The following is an 18,536-nucleotide window of genomic DNA, read 5'->3' as shown; positions in this document are numbered from 1 at the left end:
CCTTTGATTGGCTGAGGCAGGGATTGTTACATCATCCACCCACAACAGCCAATCAGAGGAAGCTTTGTGTGAATAGGAGTATAAAGATGCCTATGAATGACTCGCACTACTCGGCCTGACTAAAACATTTTCCAGGTGTTGAACAGGATGTTTGTGTCCCACAGTGGGCTAAACAAAGTATTTTGTAATTTCTGGTATAAATTTTTGTTGACGAGCTGTCGCTGGCTTGTGAATTTTGGTTTGATCTGCTTTGGAGCCCAGATCTCTCCGTAAAGAGGATCAGTCATGGCCCATGCTATCACAAGGGATGATGTTCATCCCTTGTGATGGCAATAAAAATTATTTAAAAATAAAGGTACATATTTATGTCCGGGGTGAGGAGTGGGGAACGTTCCGCAATGGCTTCTCTCCGGGAACGGTTCAACAACTACGTTAATGGCGACAACTTCGTGTCCCGCATGCTGGGGAAGGTGGAGGACAAGACCGGCATCAAGAAGAATTACCTGGCTACCGGCTCCCTCTGCTCTCTGGGCTTGTACCTGGTATTTGGCTATGGGGCTTCTCTGGTCTGCAATTTGATTGGCTTTGTGTATCCTGCTTACACTTCAGTTAAGGCCATTGAAAGCGCCGACAAAAAAGATGACACAATATGGCTGACGTACTGGGTGGTTTATGGCGTGTTCAGCGTAGTGGAATTTTTCTCGGATATTTTTCTTTTCTGGTTTCCGTTTTATTACCTGGGAAAGTGTGCATTCTTGCTGTGGTGTATGGCTCCTTTCTCATGGAATGGATCTCAGATTCTTTATAGTCGCTTCATTCTACCATTCTTCCTAAAGCACCATCGGACTGTAGATAGTGTAGTGAGCGACTTGAGTGGTCAGGCTTTAAACACAGCAGAAAATGTGACCAGACACGCAATCAAAGGAGCAGTAATCCACTCACTGGAAACAGAAAAGAGCAAATGACCAGCACCATTGAGGCTATGGAAAGCATTCTTCAATTTAAAGACTGATTTATCTTTCATTCTGCTTAAATATCTGTTTTACTTCTCCGTATTCTCTATTTGTTTGCATACTGGAATGTACCACTTAAATTCTAATTTGATAGAACACAGGAGTTATGGTGCGAAAGTCCTGTACATGGGATGTACTATACTTGAATGGTTTGTTGCTAGGATACATCTGTCACTTTGAATATTCACTGAGAAGCAGTTTTATTTATTTATTACTAGAAGTTACCTCTAACCAGCTCTTAGTTGAGTAGTAATTGAACGGTCTAGAAATGTAAAGCTGCTTGATAAAGGTCTGCAAAAAGCATTTCCTCCCCTAAGTTTTGTAGTAGCCATTGCTTTGGCAAGTGTTTCAATAAGAGTTCCCATTTAAAAAAATAAAAAAAAAATCTATCTGGGAATCTTGTGGCAAGCAGTTCAGTGCTAATAGCAACTTTTTCATCTGGTGGTACAGAAACTTTAGGCTGCTTAGTTGATTGTCTCGCCCAAATAAACTCTCTCTAAAGAGATCATCAGCTTAAACACTATATTCTGTTCAATTTATATAAATACAAATGGTGCATTTCTTGAAGCACTATTTCACTGTACTGTGAATTGGTAAAATAATAAAATGTGTTTCTTGTAAAAAAAATAAAAATAAAGGTACATTGTAAAAATTTGAATTAAAAACCTTCGTCCCTCACGCATATGTAAATGGTGATCACAATTTAAAAATAAAAAAATCCATCTCTATCTCTCCACTTAACTATGGTCATGTGTCAGGTCTTGTCTTTTGGACTGCAGGATAAGAGGGTCATTATTGGAGCCATGTAACTGGAGCCTTGTAACTGCCCAGGTGATGTGGACTTTTTTTTTTTTGTCCGTCCAGTTAGACCTTAGATGCAAGGTCTTCATTTTAAAATTCTTTCAGTTTTTTTTTTTTTCTTTTATATTCTAAAAATGTCACCTTCCCTCCAGTTGTACCTCACTTTCTTTCCCACATACCCTGCAGAAAGTTTCTTGTGTTACTAGAAGCATCTGTCCTACACTCCTGTAGCTCAGTTCAGGCATTGCCCACATCCTGTGAGTTATGTTTCGTTCATGAATAAAATCTCATAAAAATCTCTGCACACCTGAATAATTTCTACTAAGTGGGTGTTGACCTAGTTTTTATTACATGCTTTCATTGCCATTTCTCCCTATAACTGCTTTTAGTTTCACTTTTCTTTTCTTTTTTTTCCCCCCCTTTCTACCTCTAATGCAGACATGTCATGCTGTTTCTGAGCCCATTTCTGAGCTTTGTAGTAGCCTTCCACCAACTTCATTGCACACATGGCCAGAGAGTGGGTGTGAGACTCTCACGCCTAGCAGTCCCGGTGTTCTCCTGCACATTGAGGAGGAGGAAAGCTCTGTTTCATCGCCCTCTTCCAGGAAAGAAACTATCCTACAAAGTCATGGTTTAGAGATGGATGATGCCAGCAAGGATCTGCCAGCATGTAGCCCTTTCAGTGCATACAGTCTGAGAACAGACATTTATCTTCCAAGCTTTTTCAAAAAGCCTCAAGTTAAGGAGATTGATGTTCATCAAGAATATACAAAATCAATGAGTGCTGTTCAGCCTGATGGAGTTACTGATCCACTTCTTGGAACAGACAGGTCTAAGATTATAAAATCGCATGAACAAGTAACTGTTGATAGAGAAAGTGATTTATCACAACTACCATACCAACAAAATGTAACCCCAGAAAAAACTGACGACCCAGTGAGGGGTGCAGGTACTGAACTAGTGAATGACAACACTTTTTTGCTGTCTTGTGGTGATTTGGCTGGTAATATTGTCCCCAATGGAGTTTTTCAGCAGCATACAACATTTGGGGTTCAGCCTGAAGCAGCACCCATGGAGCCTTCTTGGGCTCAGGAATCTTCCCAAGTTGCATTTCCAGAGACTTCAGTACAGGAACGAATCTCAGCCTCGCGCCAGGCAAGCATGGAGTTGTCTGTGCATGGCATAATTTGCATGTTTGAAGTGTCTTTTCCGTAGGTGCATGAAAATTCAGCTTGAACAAACTGATGACCTCCTAACACATCCTGGAATGTTTGTAGTATCTACTACAGTTTTTATAACAATAAAGTCTAATAAGGACGTTTGGTACCTCTCGTTGTGTAGTGTGCTCTTATAGTTTAAACTTGGGCGTTTTGTTAGGCACATGTGTGCTGCTGTCCAGTAACACTGTATTTAATGTTCAGATACAGTCTGTGATCAAAAGAACAAAAGAGTCGCCTAATGTGCATCCAATGTCTCGGGACCTTTCTCCACGGAGAAAATTTGGACCGGCTATATATAACAAGAGTCCTTCACAAGACCGACTTATTGAAGAACTACACGGGCGATTTGGTATAGATAAGCAGGAAACTTGCAAGAGCCCAGAAGATAATTGGCTGACAGAGGGAGTAATTATTACATCTCGGCCTGCTAAAAATGTGCGAACATCAGAACAAAGGGTGGAGAAGGTACATCTAGTGCATGTCTGTCTAAAGAATGCTTTGCATGGACACACTGAAGATTTGGGACCAGTTGAAAGTTACTAAATTGCCACATTTTTGAATGTTTGACTGCCAGCATTTTTTTTTTTTGTCAGTCTGTCTGTCACTTCTCTGAAAAAAAATAAACTTTTCACTCTGTTAACATAAAACAACCATTTTCACATATAATGTGCAAGTGACATTTCAGCGTGATGATGCGTTTTTTTTTTCTTTTTTTTGTTATAAGCACATAGAAGTGCAACAGTTCCTCTTTTAATTTTTTTGTGGTTAATTATTTTGAAATTTATCATGACAAAGTCACAGCACTAAAGAGCAACTTCCCGAAATCTTTGGAAAAAGCCCATATAGGGGACAATATTTTATCTATATGCGGCTGTGATATCTGAAACTCCACTGGGCAAGCTAAGTTACCTAGAATGTTTTGGAATTGATTGTTGGTTTGTGGTGTTAGTTGCTTTTGGCAATGCTTGCAGCATCATCAACCTCCTTTTTTTTAATTTAAATTAAAACGCATATGTTCCCTAATTATTTCTTTCTTTTCTGACCTAATTTATCCCACTGTTTTCTATTTAGATAATTATACCCCCGGATTCTCCACAACTCATGAGAAAGACATTATCTGTCACTACTTCTCCACCTGGCACACTGCAGACAACCAGACTTGTGTCTAAATCTACATCGCCAGCTCAACCTCCTCCGCCTCCTTCTACTCCAGTTCCTCCTTCCACTGCTACTACTTCATTACACTCCTCTTTTCTTCCTCCTCCTGCACCTCCTTTACCCCCCACTCTCCCTCCTTTGCATCCTCCTGCATTGAGTACACTACCTCCTCAGCCACCACCTTCTTGGAAAAGATATAGCGATGATTATCAGGATTTGTCTAGAGTAGTACCACTGCAGGAAGTACCCCAAATGCCATATCGGGAAGAGCCTCCTGCCCCATGGGTCTTCACATCTGCTCCCTCAAGGACCCAGCCTGCTCCCAAGTCGTACGTTTCTGTTGCCTGCCAGACGGATGATCATCCACTCTTTCCACCTATTCAGGCAGGAATTTGCTTATTGCTGTCTGTGATTTTATAGGCATAATAAAAAGCAAGTTGTATTTAAATGTTAACATTAATCATGGTAAATATGTTGATTGTGGCCATCTGATGGTTACAAGATTTTTCTGAAATTAGTAAAATGTTGTGATGGTTGTGCGTCTTGTGTTTTGGAAAATTGAGTCCGTGTTGGTTTTTCAGTGTTTTCTCTCGAACATAGGTCAGTTGGCTTTTTCAATAAGACCAATTTGGTCCTTCTTTCAGATGATCTCTCCTTTTGCTTCCACTGACGTGGCAGTCTTTCCTTCACGTCCTCCTCTGAACCCTTCTCCTCCCGATAAGGCAGGTTATTTTGCTGTGCAAGGTCTTTGACCTTTTTTAGTGTAATGGAAAAGTACAGTTTTGCAAACCAGTTTGGTAAATTTGTTGAAAACTAGCTGGCATATCTGTTTTAGTTAACATAAATGGTGCATGTGTTTAGTTGGTGTGTAAAGTTGCATGCTGGGTAGCATCCTGTACAGTGGCTTAGTCATCACTTTTTTTTTTTTCTTTTTGTATTGGTCTTTAGTCATTGGTTCCTTTGCTTCCACCTTCCCCCTCGTGGGCTTCACAGGAAGATGAGGATTTCATAAATGGTTATGACTATCGTAATCCTTCCTCTATATCCCTTACTGCTAATGAAACATCTTTGGTATATACTTTGAGTGTGACACACTTAAAATGTCAACCTGTCCATCCAATTTGAAATTGGGACTGCATAAGAGAAGCAGGATTCTATGACTGAAACTTTGTCCTTTTTTTTTACAGTTCATGGCTCAAGGAAAGTCTGTGACTAGCTCTCCCCCTTCCAGTGCTCCAAAGCCAGGCAGTCAGCTGGACAACATGCTGGGCAGCCTGCAGTCTGACCTTAACAAACTTGGAGTAGCCACTGTGGCTAAGGGTGTTTGTGGAGCTTGCAAGAAGCCGATTGCTGGTCAGGTGAGTATAGTTTATTGGTGTTGAAAGGAAAGTTCATTAGTGAAACTTCAGCTGACGCTGAGATTATTTTTTTTATGTGCACAGGTTGTCACAGCTATGGGAAGGACCTGGCATCCTGAACACTTTGTATGTACACACTGCCAGGAAGAAATTGGATCACGCAACTTCTTTGAGCGAGATGGTCAGCCTTACTGTGAAAAAGACTATCATAATCTATTCTCCCCGCGCTGTTTCTACTGTAATGGGCCCATACTGGATGTAAGTGCTTTGTTTGTAAAAGAATATAGTGTTTTATTCTGTGTTGGGCTTATTACATTGTATTTTATCCTCTTCCTCATTAGAAAGTTGTGACTGCATTAGATAGAACATGGCATCCTGAACATTTCTTCTGTGCACAGTGCGGAGCATTTTTTGGCCCAGAAGGTAATATACTTCAGTAACCCGGGAGTGGTTTTCAGTAAGCAATGTGAAAATAGTATTGTAGTACATTTCTTTGAGTGTATTCTTAACCACTTCAATACAAGGCATTTTCACCCCCCTCCCTGCCCATGCCAATTTTCAGCGCTGTCACACTTCGAATGACAATTGCGCGGTCATACAACACTGTAACCAATATGATGTTTTGATCATTCCCCCCCCCCCCCCCCCCCACACACACACACACACACACACACACACACACACACACACACACACACACACACACACACACACACACACACACACATAGAGCTTTATTTTGGTGGTAATCACCAATATGTATTCTACATATTTTTGGTATAGCACCTACAAAATAGGGGATAGATTTATGGCTTTTTTTTTTTTATTATTATTTTTACTAGTAATGACGGCGATCTGAGTTTTGACACAAATTTGGGACCAGTCACATCATTTATACAAAAATCAGTGCATTTTTATAGCACTGTTCACTGTATAAATGTCACTGGCAGGGAAGGGGTTAAAACTAGGGGGTGATAAGGGGCTTGAATGTGTTACCTAGGGAGTGATTCTAGCTGGGGGGGGGGACTGACTGGGGAAGGTGAACGAACGATGTTCCTCTGTACTGGGAACACACAATTGGTCTCCTCTCCCCTGACAGGACGTGGATCTGTGTGTTTACACGCACAGATCCACGTCCCTGCTCTGTGACCGGCAATCGTGGGTGCCTGGTGGACTTCGCAGCTGCCAGGCACGCGCATTGGCTCCTGAGTGACGCGGCAGGCGGCACACACCCCCTAGTGGCCGGGAAGCCGAGGCCGTCATATGACTGCCATCCAGGATGAGAGCCACCTTGCGGTTTTCATTTGACTACGCGGGATGGGAAGAAGTTAAAGTGTTAATGTATAAAATAATGCACAATGCTTGTTTTTGTTCTAACATATATCTCCATTTCACAGGCTTCCATGAGAGGGATGGTAAAGCCTATTGTCGTAAGGATTACTTTGACATGTTTGCCCCCAAATGTGGTGGATGCACCCATGCCATCTTGGAGAATTATATATCTGCTCTGAACACTTTGTGGCACCCGGAGTGCTTTGTTTGCAGGGTAAGAACCTTTGCTGCTCCTCTGCCAGCACTTGCAATAGCCACAGTATTTTTGTCTGTAAAGTGCAGCAGCTGCCAATTAGCTGTGATTTAGGCCTGAACCACATAGGAGACTAAGGCTCCATTCACATAAGTACACTGCAGGAACATGTTTTCTTGCTGATGCTCTGCAGTGCCATTTATTCCTAATGGCTCTCCAGTGGGCGCACAGTGCACCACAGGGCATAGTAATGAATTGCCATGCATTATGGTGTACTGAATTAAAAAAATGTAATCATGCACTACTGTGGTATGATTTTGGTGCAGTAACTGGGCTGCCTTATTGCAATGCATAAAAAAAAAAAAAAAAAACACGTGTTGTCATAGCACATAGGTGTGAACCTAGATTTAAAGTGGATGTAAACCCTCACATATACCCAGTGAAGTGAACAGCCTCATATGATACACAGGGATGAAATAAATCTTCCTACATAGGATTTACGTGTATATCTGCTGTCTTCATCTTTATACACTCTTAGAAAGTGCACATGGTGTTAGGGGATTTTTTCTTCCTGATTAGCACTGCAGTGAAGTCTGGGCATACAACCAAGACAGCTGATATGAGGCACTTGCATCCTCTCATATGTAGACTTTCAGCTCTATTTGTTGAATTGTTCAGGGCTCTCTAGTTATAGCAACCTCCCCAACACAAAATTTCTCAGGAGTTATCAGGCTGATAACAGGAGAACTGAGGAGACATCTACAGGACATATTGCTTTGAAGAGAGATAAGAAAACGGCAGATATACGCCCAGCTCAAATTTCATGAATCGGGTTTACATCCACTTTAAGTTGGTTTGAAATTGGCACTTAGAAGATTTCAGTGAGCTGCAAACTAGTGTTTTTACAAAGGAGCGGAGTTGCTCATAAACATGAAATTACCTTCATCATTGAGGATGAGGAGGTAGCAACATCCAATCAACTGGACTGGTTAGAAATTATTTTGTGGTTAGCTTATATCCCTTCTGTAATAAACATGGCAGCAGAATACATGGTCAGCTTACCATCTGTTTTTACCTGGCACTCCTTTACATACTTAAAGCGGAGTTCTGCTTAAAAAATAAATAAAATAAAAATTAAGTCAGCAGCTACAAATACTGCAGCTGCTGACTTTTAATAATCTGACACTTACCTGTCCAGCGATGTGGGGGAACAAAGCCCTGCTCCTCTCCCCCCTCCTCTCTGTGGCGCCGGCAATGTAAGTGTAGGTACCCACTGTGCATGCGTGCGCCATGACTGGCCGGGCAATCATCTGGGACCTGTGACGTGTCCCAGATGATTGCCAATTGGGAAGGGGGAGAGGCGATCTCCTTTCCGGTGCACCGGGAGGAAGTGGGAGCTGGAACCCCCTGAAAAGAGTTCACCTTTTGAAACATGTGACACGTTCCACCCTAAATACAGGTAGAACATGTAACATGTGCCAGCTCCTGTCACTGCTCCCCGCTGCCTTCCTGTGACAGCATGGCTGTTATCTCCACACGGCCGCACCATTCATTCATAGAGTTCTGTAAATGAACTAGAAGTACTGTTGGCCACAGAAACCGATGGCTTGTAGTTCTCAATGAACTGCGAGGGTGCTGGTGAGCGCTTTTGTAGTCCATTTATTCTTCCTGCCATTCAGTAACTGCCTGCCTGTATCGGAGGTAGGGGCAGACAGTGTACTGAGACTTTGCAGGATCCAGGAATCTGCTGATCACGGGTGCTATGCCTTACGGGCGCCAGAGTAGAAAACCATGAAATGCATTATATATATATATATATATATATATATTATATTATTCGCTTTTAAAAATACATGCACCAGGAAGATTGAACAGCAATTGATTCACTGCTTAATAAACGTGCTACTAAGTGTAGACCAAAGTTTTTTTTTTTTTTTTTTTTTTTTTTTTTTTTTATTGCACCCATATTTTAGTTGAAAGTTTAGTTCAGTGACGTCTGAAAAGCAACAGGGCATTAAAGGGGCCTGCCATGAAGGATATCTGTATGCCTGGTAACCCCAAACTGATCTTTTATGATAAATATACAGGTATGTTACCAAAAGCATTGGGATGCCTGCCTTTACACGCACATGAACTTTAATGGCATCCTAGTCTTAGTCCGTAGGGTTCAATATTGAGTTGGCCAACCCTTTGCAGCTATAACAGCTTCAATTCTTCTGGAAAGGCCATCCACAAGGTTTAGGAGTGTGTCTATGGGAATGGTTGACTATTCTTCCAGAAGTGCATTTGTAAGGTCAGATACTGATGTGGATGAGAAGGACTGGCTCGCAATCTCTGCTCTGATTCATCCCAAAGGTGTTCTATCGGGTTGAGGTCACGACTGTGCAGGCCAGTTAAGTTCCTCCACCCCAAACTCGCTTATCCATATCTTTAAAGGACCTTGCTTTGTGCACTGCAGAGAGAGTCCTGAACTCAACCCTATAGAACACCTTTGGGATGAATTGGAGCGAAGACTGCGAGCTAGGCCTTCTCGTCCAGTGCCTGACCTCGCAAATGCTTTTCTGGAATAATGGTCAAACCTTCCCATAGAGACACTCCTAAACCTTATGGACAGCCTTCCCAGAACAGTTGAAGCTGGTATATCTGCAAAGGGTGGGCCAATTCAATATTGAACCCTGCGGACTAAGACTGGGATGCGATTAAAGTTTATGTATGCATGCATAGGTAGGTGTCCCATTACTTTTGACAATATAGTGCACCTCAGAGCTGGCTTGTTAATCATACCATGTTAATCGTACAAGATAGCACTGACATTTAACAAGACTGCATTTCTGTTCTTATTAAAGGTCTTTGGCTTTTTAAAGGAAGTCTAAAGTGAGAGAAAAATATAGGGAAGCGTTGCTGCTACAAACGCAAGGTGCCTTCTACTTCAATATTCTGGGTTATTGACATAGAACAATTGTAAAGAAAATGAAGTCTGATCCCCTGATCTGCATGCTAATTCTGGGTTAGTGAATTGGAGTTCAATGCATTTGATAAACGTGACAATGAGTATTTTTAGAGCGAGAGATCAGCAATGGCAGGTTACATTTTTTAATCTGAGCACAGGTTTGTGTTAAATGTAATGGAAAGCTTACAACTTTTATCCCAAACACTTTACTTCTGTACCATTTGATTTTCATCCTGACCCAGAATTGGTGTATATATGCTTCTAGAAGAATGTCAGTGTTGCCTATGCTAACAACATTGGCCGTATTCTAATGCAGTGCTGTTGAATATGTTTCTGCTTTTTGGACAGACCAAACTGTTCTTAGGTGCCTTATAGTACAGCACACAGGAATCCATAGACCATGGGTTATATGCTGTTACCTCTGCCTGCTCTGTGCATCTCCAGTTTTTTTGCTACTGTGATTAACACCTCCCTTTGAAGACTAATTTCCTACCTTAACGTGATGCAGCAAGTGTTGTTTCTGCCTGGGGCCATCTTTGATAATTTGGAGGCTTTTTATATCTATTGGATTTTGAGAAAATGGTCCATCCCTACTGTGGACTTGGCCATTCTTGCACTGAATGCTGAATCTACTATCTCTATCGAGGGTACATTTCTCTTTAAAGGTTCAGTGAATTGACATTTCGAGACTCCTCTACAAACTGAGCTAGCAGGTACTGCCCTATAGTCAAGCGTTGTCACCTTAGCACTTGTCCAAACAATGGCTACCTTGGCTGGGACATAGCAAGATTCCTGTGCTTCTGCGTCTAAAGCTCTATCGGTGAATTTCTTTCATTTTTAGAAAAGCGGGTTGTTCTCTTCTTGGGTTCCACTTATCCCTGTAAACCTTCTCTTATTCAATAGATTGGCTATCCCCCTTCACCATATCTTTTGGGGTTCTTCCTCAACCCCTGGGATTTCCTGGAGATTTCTTAGGAGTTTGTGTGTATAGGCCTCCACAATAATTCCGTCATTCATTACTTGATAGCTGCCGCTCTCCATACTCCCTAAAGGCTATGCCTACATTCTTTTTGAGAGTGTTTTTTACTGAAGTTTTTTGTCCAAGTACAAAGTATTTCCAGACTCCTGATTTTTTATTTTATTTTTTTCTCTTATGTGGACTCTCCTTTTTAGATCGCACGGGGGGTAGGTAGTTTATTACTCTCGGATTACCAGTTCCTCATCCCCTCTACCTGAGGAGATTAGTTACACAATTTAGAGCCTCTAATATCCTGTTTTGCGATTGGTATGTCCCTCGTTGGCTTCGCCCTTGTCCCAACACACCCTTTCCTACCCCATCCACAGCTGCCGTTAGCCAACTTGCTTGTTTGAGGCTAAGGTATCTAGGCTTCCTCCCCTTCCTAAGTCTTGACTTTGCTGCAGGGCAACTTCTTGCCAAATTATTTTGGAAAGGGTTGCAATACCACTGTTCCTAGGGTCTATTGGGTGGTTCCCCTTCCTCCTCCCCACTATGGTCAATAGCAGCTTTGGCATTTTTCCTACCTTGCCAAGCCATGCCCTTTAGTCTATGGATTCCCATCAGCCAGGGGCAATTTCCTGGTATCTTTACTATCCAAACATTCCCTACGTTGGCATATTCCATTGTTGCGTTGGATGTCCCCCTTTATATCCCCATTCAGGCGGGTTAATTCCTCCTGCTCTGTAGTAGTCTTAAGGGACTTCATGTATTCCCTACTCGTCCCTCATTCTATATATACTTTTGCCCTGCCTTAGGCATCAAAGTCTGGTCAACAGTTTACAGCCTCTCTCTAGCTCTTGAAACTTTGCACTCCTTGTTCAACCTTCTACTGCAAGTGACTCTTGTCACCTGCTGGGATTCCTGAAAGACCTTGTGACTGTCCGGAGCTCTATCTTTCCAAAAAAAGGGATGATTCTTTTGCAGGATCCTTGTAAAATTCATTTCACCTTTTACAATGAGCAGTAGTAGTTTTTTATTTTTATTATTATTTTTTTTTTTTTTTTTTACCTTGAACTTCTCTTCCACTTGGGAATAGGTGGTAGCATGGAGTTTAAAATTCTCCTTCCTTCTGTAAAGTTTCTTGATGTCCCTTGAAACTGCGTGGCTGCACAGAGAGGCACAGGATCTGGTGGAGGAATTCTATCCTCTCTGCTGCTGCCAACTGCGGAGATAAGGTTAAGGGAGGAGATGAAGGGGTTGCCGCAGCTGCAGGAGAGGTGGGAGGGCCACAATTTTTACGACACTTGTGCCTTAAGGGATAGGGATCAGCCATGTCCCTCTTTCCTTGTCATTCCTAGCTAGATGGGTCTCCTTTGAGGTTCTTCCCTCTACTCCCACCTGTATGGGTGATCGTTGCACCCCCTTCCATGCTCCCATTGAGATTAGGTTCTGGGAGATCTACAGCACATAGTCTGCACTTTGAGCAGAGTCGCCACCTAAATTATATTTTCCTTTCTCCCAAAGATGCCTGTTGCGTTTCAGCTTTTTTTTTTTTTCCTCCATCAGCATGGTGCTTTTGCTTTAACCTTTTTGTTTTGTCCCATTTCCACCTGTGTTCCTATGAGCTTGTTGCTGTTTTATCTGTATTGTTGACATCCCCTAAATTATTACTTGGAGACATCCAGTGGTCTATGAATTCATTCCTTTGTCCTGTAAATTTTGTTTTTTGGGCTGCAGCTCTGTGTTAGCAAGAAGAAAAAAAACAAAAAACTGGAGCATCCTGGAGTGGGCAGATTTAGATGGGGGTCACTAGTGGGCAGACCCAGCTAAGCTTGTCCAATCACCTGAAGGTAGCAGCACCTAACTCAGTCTGTGAATGAATTTGTGTTTTGTACTGTACTCCAAGATGTGGAGTTTACGAGTACATCAAAATACTTCTTTATTTTCTTTCCTGCCTCTTCTGCCATAAATTGTTTTTATAGCTAAATAAATCATGTGATTTGTTTCCAGGAATGCTTTACTCCATTTGTCAATGGGAGTTTCTTTGAACATGACGGGCAGCCCTACTGTGAGGTTCATTATCACGAACGCCGTGGATCGCTGTGTTCTGGCTGCCAAAAGCCCATCACTGGCCGTTGTATCACCGCTATGGGGAAGAAGTTCCATCCCGAGCACTTTGTCTGTGCCTTTTGCCTTAAACAGCTTAACAAAGGAACCTTCAAGGAGCAGAATGACAAGCCATACTGCCAGAACTGCTTTGTCAAGCTCTTCTGTTAGAGTTCTGTACTGTGTCCAAACATTTTGTTCATGAGGGTAAGAGCAGCTCTTGTGGGCAGCTCAGGTGGTTATTAGCTGGATACCGAAAGGAATGGAGCATAGAAGGTAGAGAGTGGGATTTCATACTCCTTTCACTTCCACTTTATTTTCTTATAAGGTGCTGATTTCTGGGTGTCAGGCACTTCATCTTTCCTTACTTCAGGAAGCACCCTCTTTCCCCTCTTGTTTCACAAATGCCTGCTCCTGATGAGTAGTAACGAATTCCCATTTTCTTGGGTTTGTATATCACAGAACTACATGGCATGTTTACTTTGTGCTGTGGGTGGCGCGGCACTTTAGAAAGAGAGAGACAATCTTCTATGCAGCAGATTAGGGGTTGCATGCGTGCAATAGAGTGCGTGTGAGTGATTTTGTAATGAAATAGAGAGGAATCTGCTGTAGGTTCCCTTTAAATTAAAATGATTTTGGAATGGAACTATCCCATTCTTGTTACTGAATCTGGCAGCTTTAATACTATTGATTAAGCTGTGCTAGAAAAGGCCTGGTCTGGGAATTGCAGCAATAACTTTTTCTACTGACAGTTACTGGTAACTTGTCGCCTTATTAGGGGAGTAAGCTCACTCACCCATTTTTTTTTATTTTTTTTTAACTCTTAATGACACTCTTTTCTCATTAAAATTGAGCTCTCCTATCCATGAAATACGTTTTTACAAAATAAAATCAGTTTTTTGAATAAAGTATACATATATATATATATTATGCCTATATCAAAGAATATCCATTGGGATTTTTTTTTTGCTTTGACTAAACCTGGCTATTAACATTCAGTATTTTTAGAGTGAATTGACTATATTAACAACTTTGGATACATGTTAATTTAAAAGCAGTGTTGAAATACAATCAAGAAAGAATCTTTAATCAAGTATGAGTAGCAAATGCCAAATTTAAAATATAAATCATGCAAAGTTTATAGTTTTATATATATATATATATATCATTTTTTTTTGTCTGATTTAGAGAAGCATACCACATTTTTGTAATGGATGGCCCTGGTAAATTTTTTAGGGCAATCTGCAATTCTACATGTATTGCTCAATTTTATACACCTGAATCTAGAAGTTTAGCATTGCCTAAACATTTCAAAATAATTATATTTGTGGGCATGCAGTGCTAATATTAAAAATGTGATTGAAATGCCAAAGATGACCCTGGACTAGTGACTGGCCAACATGCCTTTTATCTGAAAAAATTCTGGAATGTGCTGGGGAAATCCTATGTATTTGTTTTTGTTTGCAGTTTAATATCCATGGACTTTTCACGTGAATGTAAAATGTTAAGTATTGAGAGACACACACCTTGCATAAAGCAGAAATCCAGCCTGTTCTTTTATGAATCTTGCTATCCTTTGTGTAGAATGAATTAACTCCTGTACTTTAGCTTCTGTGCTGGATTCTCCTTTTATAAGACCAGTCACTGCTGCTCCCAACCCTGTATCCCACTCGCCTAAATTTTCTTCAGACAGCCTGTAGCGAGTAAAGTTGTTGGGTCCCTCCCACAGCTCTGTTCTCTGCATAGGCATGATGTCATTCATTTTACAAGGTAATGTTTGGATTTCCAAAGGCATTTGATGCACACAAGTGAATTTTTAACCTTTTGCAACTATGATGAATATATTTGGATGAATGTTTTTTTGTGCCTGGAGTTCAGCTCTAAAGCTTGTAGTTTTGGACAGAGTGAGAGTAAACACAACCACTGTCGAGGTTTTATTTGTAGTCTGGGTCCTGCTTGAAAGGCCTTCCCTGCACTATTCTGTCAGGACAGTAATTGATGGGAAATTTCTCCAGTGGAGACAGACTGCTACAAACCACTTTTTAATAAAAATGTGCATTTGTCATAACATCTGCCATATTATGATTGCTTTTTATGGCTACATGTTCCAGTGAAAACTCTTCTCCTCCTTTCCTGTGCCACTGTCATAGATACATAAAAAAAGCTAGATATCCCCCAAAAGCACCACTCTTCCCAAGTACTTCCTAACCTTGGGGGGGGGGGGACATTTGCTTGGACTTTTTTTAGCATGTCTTAATACATATTTGATGAATACATGGGGAGAAATCTTGCCCAATACAGAAGATTTCTGTTGAATTTATTTTTGTATTTCTGTACTTTACACGCACTCAAATTGATATGTTTGTTATAAATTGACTGACAGAAAATAAAGTTTTTTTTTTTCTTGTTCTGGTCACTAATCAATATGTTAAATTTGGACATTTCCCCAAGTCACGTTCGCATAGGCTAGCATTCTTATAAGGTGACCACAGGTAAAGGGTGCTGCTACTGGTAACAAATCTGATCCCCTTTTTTGTTTTTCCAGTGCCAATTATGACATTTTCAAAACTTGATATCTGGTGGCAACATCACTTTTTTTTTTTTTTTTTCTTCAGTATTTAGAAATCAGCCCCCTACATTTAGAATGAATTGTGAAATAGGGTGCTTTGGATTTCTGTGTGACTTCTGGAACAGCACCTTCATTTCTACTTTTTTTTTTTTTTTTTTTTTTTTTAATATATATATTTTGTTACCTCACAGTTTTCTAAACTCTTAAGGACACATTTTAATTGTTCTGCAATGAACAAGCCCAACCTAGACTGCTGTCTCTGGGAGTTCAGCTCTTCTAAAGGTGTCTTGTCACATTTGCAGATGCATTTACTGTATTGATTGAGCTGCGGTGTGTGGAGTGAACTTGCTTTACTGCACATTGCAGTTGTTTTGTAGACTATAAAAAAAAAGGTGCCTCCTCTTTGGAAGTTGAAAGTTATTTGATCCACAACAACTCCTCTGCAAAACCATCAAAGTTTTTACTTGTTTTCGCGGTTTTCCCCACATTGCTTTATGTAACTTTTTGCTTCTGTGACATTGACAATAAACATTTCAATTTTGTTGGTTTGTGTGTGTTTATTTCTTTTTCCCTGTTGAAGAAGCATTCTAATTTCTGTTTGTGTTCCAACTGAATAAAAAAAATGCAAATTCAGAAAAATAAGTGCTGTGTATGTGTCCAATACTCCTTCGCAGCTCAGATTTACAAACAAAAGAATCTTAGGATGTTTCAGTATTAGAGAAACAGAACAGCCTGGCTTCCATGGACTCCTAATGATCTTAAAAGTAAGCGGCACACATTCTATTTGCTGAAGTCCTGTGTGTCAAACACTTGCCATTATGTGTGGAATTTGTTTTCATCCCTTTTTTTTTTTTTTTTTGCTAATGATATTCTGTGCTTCAGCTACACATTATTGCTCATTGTGTGATTCCTGATGGTGACAATAGTGGATCATGCCTGTGTACTAGGTGTTGGCATTACCATTTTGTAGATTCCCCCAGTGGTATGTGACAATGTAGAAGCATTTGGAAACTGTTGAAGTGTAACAGAACCTGCAGAATTGAAGATTTAAAACTTTTTTGAATTTTACGTTTAACATATTTAGTCCAATAGAAGATATGATTCAGTTTACGTATTCTTTAAACCGGTCACGAACATGGGCTACATAAACTGAACACATCCTTAACCTTTATTGAAAACAGACTGTCGATCATTAGTGGACACAAAAATATACTGTAAGCTGCTGAATTTTAACTGCAAGATTTTTTTTATACTGCAAATTGTGCTGGATCCCACCCTTGGACTTCTATTAGGGAGGCCACACTTCTAATCAAAAGGGAGGGTCTGATTGTAGAAGGGAATGGAATCTGGAAGCTTGACGTTTACATGGCTTTTTAGTAACATAACTTTGGATTGTTCCAAATTTGTGTTTTTCACTGAATGTAATCTGTTTTCTGCCTTTTTTTTTTTTTTTTTTTTTGTTTAATTACATCCTCAATATAAAAGCTCAGGTCTACTAGCTGTGGAGCCTGGGGGGGAAGAAAATTGCTGCTGGCACCTTTTTGGTAGCGCCACACCAAGTTTGTTTCTTCTTAGAGGGCCCCAGGAAATCTTTTCCAGAGAGAGGGATTTTCCTGTTTACCCGTGCCATAGGTACGTAGATTACATCTTTATCCAGTAGATAAGCTGGGGGGGGCATTTGTAGCACAACTAAATAGTATTCAATACAGCTTTCATTTTATCTGAGAACTGAATACAGACCAATTGTTCGTTTTTTTTTTTTTTTTTGTTTGTTTTTTTGGCGGTGGTAAAAAAAAAAAATGCAAGGACCTACTGGATACATTTGATATATTACGTTATATGTGGAAAAAAAAAGCCTAAATAACATTTTGGAAGCAAATAATGTACTCATTCCATATGGACTGTGCTTGAGGATATGAAGAAAATGCACATTAGATTGAGATTTTGAGGATGAGGCAAGAAAAACGAATAGCTCAAGTAGAGGGGTTACGAATAACTTTTTGTGAGTTAAAAGGGTCCCACAACAATGAAAGGATTGAGCTTCTAGAAGAATTAAAATGGTGCCACCCCACCAAATGGTATTTCACCACTTTGTGCTGGATGTACTAATCTTTGCAGAGTGGGACCCTATCTCTAGTGGATCCTTAAATTTAGGACACACCACATACAGTATCTCACAAAAGTACACCCCTAACATTTTTGTAAATATTTTATTATCTTTTCATGTGACAACACTAAAGAAATTACACTTTGCTATAAAGTAGTGAGACTGGGCCGCAAGGAAGGATTCCAATATAATGACGCCAAACACACCTCCAAGACGACCACCTCCTTGCTAAAGTAGCTAAGGGTAAAGATGATGGACTGGCAAGCATGTCTCCAGACCTAAACCCTAGTGAGCATCTGTGGGGCATCCTCAAACGGAAGGTGGAGGAAAGCAAGGTCTCTAACATCCACCAGCTCTGTGATGTCATCATGGAGGAGTGGAAGTGGACTCCAGTGGCAACCTGTGAAGTTATGGGGAACTTCATGTCCCAGAGGGTTAAGATAATGCTGGCAAATAATGGTGGCCACACAAAATATTGACGCTTTGGGCCGGATTTGGACATTTTCACTTAGGGGTGTACTCACTTTTGTTGTCAGTGGTATAGACATTAATGGCTATTTTGAGGGGACAGCCAATTTACACTGTTAGGCCCCTTTCACACTACTGTGACTTCAAAATCGTGTGATTTTGTGGACGCAATTTTGCCACGATATTGGGGAATGCCTGTGTGACTCGCATCAAAGTCGGACCAAAGGGACTACTTTTGAAGTTGGCACAAATTGAAGTCGTACTAATATGAATGGTTGTCATTGGAAATCATGGGGAACGACT

General features: G+C 40.7%; 1 protein-coding gene and 1 pseudogene across 3 annotated transcripts in view; both read left to right on the top strand.

Moving 5' to 3' along the window:
- The window catches only part of PXN (paxillin), an 85,083-nt gene extending 68,883 nt beyond the window's left edge, over positions 1-16,200 (top strand). For 2 of the 3 annotated variants that reach the window (XM_077461448.1, XM_077461447.1), the window contains exons 7-16: positions 2,253-2,969; positions 3,236-3,499; positions 4,106-4,576; positions 4,837-4,914; positions 5,141-5,263; positions 5,380-5,550; positions 5,635-5,808; positions 5,892-5,973; positions 6,948-7,096; positions 12,994-16,200. In XM_077461448.1, the coding sequence (XP_077317574.1) occupies positions 2,253-2,969; positions 3,236-3,499; positions 4,106-4,576; positions 4,837-4,914; positions 5,141-5,263; positions 5,380-5,550; positions 5,635-5,808; positions 5,892-5,973; positions 6,948-7,096; positions 12,994-13,260 (2,496 nt within the window). In that variant the 3' untranslated portion in view covers positions 13,261-16,200. The remainder of the gene's footprint in view (positions 1-2,252; positions 2,970-3,235; positions 3,500-4,105; positions 4,577-4,836; positions 4,915-5,140; positions 5,264-5,379; positions 5,551-5,634; positions 5,809-5,891; positions 5,974-6,947; positions 7,097-12,993) is intronic. The other variant, XM_077461449.1, reaches the window with a different exon arrangement.
- Positions 349-1,531, top strand: LOC143940264 (receptor expression-enhancing protein 6 pseudogene; annotated as a pseudogene).
- Positions 16,201-18,536: the final 2,336 nt, after the last annotated feature.

This window comes from Lithobates pipiens, unplaced genomic scaffold (assembly GCF_037356315.1).
Source record: "Lithobates pipiens isolate NorthernLeopardFrog02 unplaced genomic scaffold, aLitPip1_a1.2 Scaffold_3, whole genome shotgun sequence".
NCBI lineage: Eukaryota > Metazoa > Chordata > Amphibia > Anura > Ranidae > Lithobates > Lithobates pipiens.
The sequence above is the reverse complement of the archived record's forward strand: the minus strand, read 5'-3'. Positions and strand labels throughout refer to the sequence as shown.